General features: G+C 34.4%; 1 protein-coding gene across 3 annotated transcripts; it reads left to right on the top strand.

The window, feature by feature from the left end:
• On the top strand, positions 1-8,448 carry TRANS11 (translocase 11). Of its 3 annotated transcripts, XM_020348104.3 has the most exons (9): positions 10-407; positions 507-581; positions 1,168-1,382; positions 2,431-2,881; positions 3,103-3,167; positions 4,627-4,814; positions 5,138-5,194; positions 6,126-6,334; positions 8,159-8,448. In XM_020348104.3, exons 1-9 carry the CDS (start codon positions 264-266, stop codon positions 8,339-8,341), a joined length of 1,587 nt encoding a protein of 528 aa, XP_020203693.1. In that variant the 5' UTR covers positions 10-263; the 3' UTR covers positions 8,342-8,448. The 3 variants fall into 3 exon arrangements, with proteins under 3 accessions (XP_082921671.1, XP_020203693.1, XP_020203694.1); XM_083065545.1 differs by lacking the exons at positions 6,126-6,334; positions 8,159-8,448 and adding an exon at positions 5,365-6,101 and having other exon boundaries at positions 1-407; XM_020348105.3 differs by lacking the exon at positions 5,138-5,194 and having other exon boundaries at positions 16-407.

Below are 8,448 nucleotides of genomic sequence, written 5' to 3'. Positions count from 1 at the left end.
GAGAGAAAGACACCCCCTCCCTGTGCCAAACGCAGGCATGCATCAGAAGCACGTTTCCACGTGGCGATTGGTAAAGCGAAGTGAGCCCACCGAAGAAACGGTTTCGGCGACGCGATGATTTCGAAGTAGCGCCATTTGACACTTTCCCTCCCTGTATATATAAAACGCTCATTTCCCTTCCACGGAATGGAATATACTCGCGTCCATTCCATCGCCATTTCCTTCTTTCTCAGATCTATCTCCTCTTCAACTCTCTCGCATCCATGCCTTCTCACTCTCGCATCCTCAACCACCGCCATCGCTCTCTCCCTCTCCCTCTCCCTCTCCCTCGCAAACGCCTCTCTCTCCCTCCAACCACTTCGCTCTCCTATTCTCCCCGTTCGCGCTTCGCTTGCGCCAATCTCGAGGTACTTTCCCGCTGATCTCTGCCTTTATACAATACTTTATGATGTTATCATTATTAGGTTTATCCTGCATGTGATTTCGTTTATTGTTCAATTCTGCAGTTACACTCGTTGATTTTTCAGCAGTATAAATGCCTCGCTCTTCGTAATCTTCTTCCTACTAGAGCCTTCGACGAGGTTCCTTCTTGCTTCTCTGAAATTCAACTTTATTTTATTTTCTATAGTTTTACTGTGGCTTCACTCTTACGATTCTAACTACTACTCGGTGGAGCTGCTTGGTGTTCTGAAAGTCTGAAACCGTAATCCCTTAGTCTCTAATTTTGAGTTTGAGAGATGATTAGTTTTAGAGAAACAATTGTATGAATGATAAATGCTAACATATTATTTTAACTACGTTGAGAATTTTGAGCTTAGGTGCTAAATGCAAATCATTATTATCTGAAATAAAAGGTGAAATTCTGATTCTGATTTGACAATAATAACGTCAACTGCATATGAGTTTTGTCTTTCGACAAACAAGTGCTTTGGATTAGTCACACTGTGTAAAAGTTTAGGGTTTTGACAAACAATTGCTCTGGACTCTTCGACTAATGATAGTTGTGGAGTTGATATGATGATGTGCATTTTTTCACATTCAGATGCTGCAAGGGTTTATATATGGAATTTAACTTTATGAGTTTACTATAAGGCTCTAGCAAATCATTTTTGCCATGAATTGTGATTTATCAAGGTTGGTTCAGTGTCATGGCATTTATCTTTACAGGATTCATTTGACATACCAATGCTTGATGATTGGATTGCTGATGAGAGTCCTTCTGCATATGTGCTATCTTCTAGTGACGGGGAAGATAGTGATGGTGAAGCTTTTCTTACTCCAGTGGATATTGATTTGCCTTCTGTTTCTGCATCAACTAATGATGCTCTAACAGTGACTGCTCATCGGTTTGCAACCCTTGGGAGGGAACGCAAGAAACCTAGGCAAGTATGTAGAAAGTTATGGAAATGGTTGTTTTGGATACCCCCTATTTGTCAATATGAATATTTCATATCTTGAAACTATTGTTCTCTAGCATAATGTGGTTTCTAGAAATTTGGCATGAACTGTAGCGCTGACACTGCATTGACACTCATACATTGTGTGATTACATGTGTTGGACACTCCATTCAACTGTTGGAATATTTTATTTTGGCTCCGACACATTTGAGAACCCTGCTTGGATACTACTCTGACACCTAATACTTCTTTTCAGAAGGACGTGGATGGTACCAAAATTTTAATTCTTTTTAAATAGTTTCAAAGAGGCAGAAAAACTCAGAAAAGCTTCTTGTGTACACAAGCTCATGAAAGAATTGTTTTTGGTAGTAGATGGATGGATTGAAGGTGAAAGACAGTTCAATAATTCATCATCTTGTTTTAGAATCTATTTTGTAAAGAAACAATGTGTTCAAATTCAAATTGTATAATGTTGTCTCTTAGTGTTTTTCTTGAGATTCATTATCATAGGCAAAATAGAATACTCGACAAGTTCTTTTGAGATGACAATGAATACATAAATCTTGATTTTCTATTTAGACCTTTTACAAATGATGTTCATGTTTAATTATACACACACACAGCACATGCGGTGTCTTATATTTTGGACATTATTGGTGTCTAATGTCTGTGCTTCATAAGGTGTGATCTAATTATACTTTTATGTTGTGCTTCATAAGGTGTGATCTTATTATACTTTTATGTTTATCATCGTTGTTGTCATCATCATAATAATATTTATGTGAGTTTTACAAAAAGGCATGATGAAAATAATGATTCAAAGTTTGATAGAAATCAAAATTCTAAGGTATAACCTTAATGAACATAATATTTTATTTAAGTTTTTAGTGAAAGCTGGAAATGCATTTTAGTATAGTTGATAACTTAATGCTTGATAGCCTTGCCCGTCAACTTTTACTTCAATCCTTACAAATTATCCTTCCACTTGTGTGATGCTATGGTAACCCAGTTCTGGTTTTAATATGTTTGCAGGACCAAACTTGGTTTTTTCATCACTATGGGGCTTATAATCGTCTTGACATTACTGCTTTTGTATGTGGATTGGTGCGCATGGAGAATTGTTAGACTTCCCTTATCACCTTTTTATTTGACGCGCCCATTTCTCATATCGGCCATTTTGGTTTCTTTTGCTGGCTATGTCGGTGTCCCAATTTTTTGTCATTTTAAAAGTATCCATGTAATCAGGCAACAAGTGCCTGGAAGGCATCACATGAAAAAGAGGACACCCACACTGGGTGGTTTGCTTTTTATACCTATTGGTGTAATTGTTGCTCATGTCTTTGCCAGTTCCACATCTTTAGAAATGTCTGGGGCAGCTGGTGTAACTATCGCATTTGCTGCAGTTGGTTTACTAAGTGATATATTAATACTCACCAGAAAACATTGGAGAGGTTTGCCTACATTGACAGAAGTCCTTTTGGAGGTGAATGGTTTATTTTTTTAATTAGGAGCAATTTTTTTGGAGTTCTAAAATGCTTATTGATTTGTTGATTTAACCCCCACCCCAAAAAGAATCCAAATTTGGCTGCTCAGTAGTATTTAAGTTGAAAATGAAAAATTAGGACTAAAATAGGGTTTATGTTTTGACCAATGCATACAGCTATGCTATCTTTTTATTAAATCTTCATTTTTAATACCACACAGGTAGCTGTTGGAACATGGTTTTCATTTTGGTTGGACATCGCCAGTATAGCTTCACCCTATGGCATGTATACTTTCTTGTAACTCCTCTGATCAGCATTTTTCTGATGGTAACTCACATATCTGTTCTCATAGAATGCATTTCACAGACAGTTACAAGCATGACTTTTTAACCTTTTTGTGCAAGTTAAACCAATGACTAAAAAATAATATGAAGATTTTCTTTAGCCTTATAGTAAAAATACAGTCAATAGTTTTTAACCTTTTCTGTTTGAAATGTTTGGTTGGATGAATGAAATGAAAGGATTTTCACTAGTGATATAAAATTTTGTATTTAGTATACAATGTTCATTTCATCTTACTAATGCAATTGATGAATGTCAAACATGGATTTTATCTGTGAAACTAATTTTTCTCCATTCTCTTCAAACTCTATTGACTCTCAAGTTGAGACTGTAGTTTAATGTGAAGGTAATATAGTGACTTAATTCAGACATTCAAGTTTCATTTTTATTTTTTATTTACCCAAGTTTCGAACTTGATCAAATTATTAAAAGGAGAGTTGAAATCAAATGCAGCAATTGTACTTTTACACCTTTTGTCATGATACAGCTTAAGATACGACATGTGCTTAGCAATGCTACCCAAAAGGGAGAAGAGAAATTTTTTTTAATCATGTTGGTGTTGTTATGTATCGGAGTAACAATGTAATAACTCTAAGCTAAAATTAGATATGAGAAGATAGGAATTGACAGACAATATTTTTAGTGGAAAACCCTCAATTGATAAGGGAAAAACCACAAGCAAGACTAGAGAAATATTTTCACCAAGTAAAAGAGAAATTACAACCTCTCTCTTTAAATACAATGAGAGAACAATTACAACTCTCTTGAATGAAGAGCTACAATTTTTGGGATGGTTAAAATGAAGCATAGGAGCTGCATTTTATAGCCAAAGGGTGGAGCATGGTTATTAAATGCATGGTAGGAATTTTTTACTTCCCAGCCAGCTATGCTTGAAAATTTACAGCCTGTGTCTTCCTATTTTTGACTTGTTTTGCCACAAAAGTGGCTTTACACACAGCTTCACAGGTTCTTTGTGATTGTTAAGTTTTCTATTTTTTGTTGGACTATGAGTCATCCATTGGTTGTTCTGAAAATGGTACTTCTCATCAGAACAAAAACAACTTTTTTTTTACTAGAGGTTGTTTGCTATTAATTTTTAGTAGAGGGAGACGAGGGAGAGAATTTAACTTTATGGGGGCACCCTCAATTTTACACAGGCCCATCTGTGCTTGACATTAAACTATTAGAAAATTGTCTCTAAAACACTCTTGGAAAACTAAAAAATTGGAAGTCGTGTAAGAACATATTTTGTGTGCAATCCTGTAAACTGTAAATTGTAGATGACAATGCTCATAAGTGAGGCTTTTTGTTTGTTCATTTATCTGTTAGGGTATCTGTTTAATTGACCTGGTGACAAATTGCACATGTTTCCTTCATCTCATTTCCTTTTACTTACATGCAGGAAGATGCTGATTCCTCTACCACTGGGCCTTGTGTATTTGGGACGATATTACCAACTGTTGACTTCATTTTGTTTTGTTTCCTTGGGAAGTGGTGTTAAATTAGCAGATGCTCTTGATGGACTAGCTGGAGGTACCGCTGCATTGGCGTTAACTGGAATGTCAATAGCTGTTCTTCCAATATGTTCTGGTTAGTAGCAAGTTTTTAAATCAACTGTAGACTTTGAGAATATCTTTAAGCCAGATATTCCTTTTAAAATCTTTCCAGTTCCATGTTCAAATTCAATCTGTAATCAATAAAAGGAATTAAAAGTAATATATATAGATAGATAAATTACAAAAACTAATAAAAAATGCCTTATCCCACTAGGTGAGGTTGTCTATATGGATCACATATTCACATGACATCATTTGGCTAAGTTAAGGACCAAATCTTCAGAAATATTATTTATCATGATATCCCTCTTAATAACTTTCTCCAATGTCCTTTTGGATCTCGTTCCCTTTTTGTAGGACTAAAAACCATGCAATCTACTCTCCTTTGGACTTCTGGTGCTCTTAGTGACCTTTGTATGTGTCCAAACTGCCTTAATTGTTTGTTTGTCACTTTTTTCTTAATTCATGCTACATCAATATCCCCTCATATACAATCATTTTGTGTCCTATCCTTTTGTGTCACACATTCATTTTAACATTCTCTTTTCTGCTGCTCTTATCATATTTTTTTCTTGTCTCTTTAGTATCAGAGTATAGTCAGGCATATAACAATGTCAGAAAACTTAGCTTTGAGTTTGGTAGGTACTTTGCGATCTCAAATAATCCTTTGACCTCTTTCTCCATTTTATCCATCCCACTTGTATCTTGTGTGTGACATGTTTAAGTTAAACAAAACCATGTGTCTCTTTCTTTTTTTGGCATCTTTCCATCTACCCCTGTAAGTCCATGTTTGGTGTATCGGCAAGTTTTACTTGCTGAGGATGTAACACGACTCTCTTCCATTCCCCGGATGACAATGATGAACATAGGCTATAAACAATATAATTTTGGCTATCTAACTGTTGCCTTGCAGCCTTGCATTTGAACATAGCTGATGCAGTAAGAATATATGACTTGATAAAGTTAGTCTTCATGAGAACTTAATTCAAGGATCAGGATTCCCTGCAGTTCTTTCTGTAAACTGTGCAAATCTGATCCCTTAAAATAATATAGTTTTATGTTAAATTGTTGAAAGTAAAACTTGGTTAAAAAAATGTCTACCATAAGATTGCAGTTGTTTAAAAACACTATCCATATCCTTAATTCACATTATTTTATGTGTAGGATCACTATACTATATCTTAAGCTTTCTAAAATGACATTAATGACTTCCATGCTCTGTTAAAAATGCCTTCTTTTTATTCTTCTGTTCTAATGCAATCTTGATCATTATCTCCCATTACCACCTGGTTCTAGTTACATTTTGGTTTTGATGTGCTTGTTATTTATGGATATGCCAAACCAGATCTTGCTATATTTGGAGCTTCAATGGCTGGATCTTGTGTTGGTTTTCTTCTACACAACAGATACAAAGCGTCTATATTTATGGGTAATATAGGATCTTTGGCACTTGGTGGTGCATTAGCTGCAATGGCTGCATGTACTGGAATGTTCTTCCCACTGCTCATTTCTTCTGGAGTTTTCATTGTTGAGTCGTTGTCAGTTATTGTTCAGGTCTGTCCCATGCTTCTAATGCTTCCATACATTAGTTTGAAATTTGCTTTTTCTTTTATATGATTAAAACATGCTCATTAATATGCTCAAAGGCATTTATGTTATTTGTTTCCAAATGAACTTTATGCCCATTCACATTTCAAGTGCATGTGACGCTTACCCTGCTCTGAGATTCCCACAATTAAGATGGAGAGGCAATGGCTATTTCAATATTACAATACCACATTGAGTTCAAATTTACTTATTGTTGTCTGTCTCTAATTTACATCGGTTATTGGTAAAAAGGGTGTGAGAAGGAAGAAGTAACAAATTTATAAGTGATAGGGTGCTGAGGGCTGTTACTAAGTTCAAAATTTTCTATTTTGGTCGTTTTTATATGTTAGCTATAGAAGTTCAATATATATATATATATATATATATATATATATATATATATATATATATAGAGAGAGAGAGAGAGAGAGAGAGAGAGGAAGGTTATATTAATACTACCGGTATAACTTTTACTAAGTATTATACCGCTTAATAACTTTATATTAAATGTGAATTTTGTAAATCCAACTGTTAGATTGAAAGATCATATTACTTTGTGTTTATATTAAATTTTGTTAAAATTGAATAACAACTTGAAGGTAATTAAAATTTTCAAATTTTAGTATATTTTGAAATGTATATATTACGTCAATTTTGTTTTATAAGAATAAAGTATCAAATTATCTTGGATTAATATAAAATTTTGTATATATGATCTAAGAGTAAAAAACTTTCAATCTAACGGTTAGATTTACAAAATTCACATTTAATATAAAGTTATTAAGCGGTATAATACTTAGTACAAAAGTTACACCAGTATTATTATAACATTTCTCATATATATTCCGTGTATTGTATTTTGCATATGGTCTAACTCATTTCAGATACCACCTTTTGTAAGGGGGTGAGCTTTGGAGTGTCAAGCAAATCTTTGTTTCGAAGATTGTCATGGGTCATAGCTCAATATATCATTGCACCATGTCGTTGTTTCTTCACTATTTTTTTGGCAGACTGATGTCCTTATTCCATTTTCACTTTTAAGTCACAGTTAATCCTTAGCTTTTATCGTGTTTCTAATTCGTGGTTGTCTAACTGAAAGAAGGTTGCTACATTGACATTCTTTTGGCTTGAGTCTCTTTACCTAGCACTTCTGGAATGCATTTATTTTCTCGTGAGAAAACATTCAATTATTTTCGGTTGTTAGTGAATGTATAGAATCTAGATCATTCATTAGTTGGTTACCATTGTGTTTTACATATTCTAGCATGCCATGTGTTGCTTTCTTATATTTCTCTATTGTTCCAATTTGTCAAAAAGCTACACATCACTTAGAGTTAAGATAAAGGTATTTTATAAACACTCTCTTCTTTTTAATCCATTAAGACATCTTTTCAAGATAACACCATGAGTGTGAGGACCTACTAGTGCTAAAGCCAACAATACATTAGATGTAGTGACAACCATTTTTTATATAGATTTAAAATATCATTTCGTTTTTGTACTTTTTGGTAATTTTTTTATTAGGTCCTTAATCTAAAATAGTTTGTAATTAGGTCTATTATACATTATTTTCTAAAATATATTGTTCACTTTAAAAGTGTCAAATCTCTTGATTAAGTCGTATCCGACATATCCTCAAATTGTACGTATTCATGTCTATGCTTCTACTGACTAGCTGGGTGTACCCTCGTTTGTGGCTAGAATTAGAAACTACAAGCTGTTATCACAAGTTAATATTACAAGTAGAAGTTCTTATTTTAATAGCTTATTGCTTTCTTTTCTCTGTATCAGGTTTTCTACTTCAAGTTAACTAAGGGCTTCCAGGGAGCGTGGTGGCGTCTTTTGAGAATTCCTCCCTTTCATTATCGCCTCCAGTTACGTGGGTTCAGAGAACCAAATATTGTATTAGGTGCTTATCTTATATCATCTGTTTTGGCTTTACTTGGCGGGTATGTGGGTCTTGTTTCAGCATAACATTTTGGTATGGATTGGTAAACAAGTGACGCAATTGAACAGTTTCGAGGACCGTGACCTCCTTTAGCAGAATGGGATATAAAGAAAAGTCAGAAAATTGCAATTCA

This window comes from Cajanus cajan, chromosome 1 (genome assembly GCF_000230855.2).
Source record: "Cajanus cajan strain Asha chromosome 1, NIPB_CcT2T_4, whole genome shotgun sequence".
NCBI classification, from domain to species: domain Eukaryota; kingdom Viridiplantae; phylum Streptophyta; class Magnoliopsida; order Fabales; family Fabaceae; genus Cajanus; species Cajanus cajan.
This window is presented reverse-complemented; position numbering and strand designations above follow the sequence as displayed.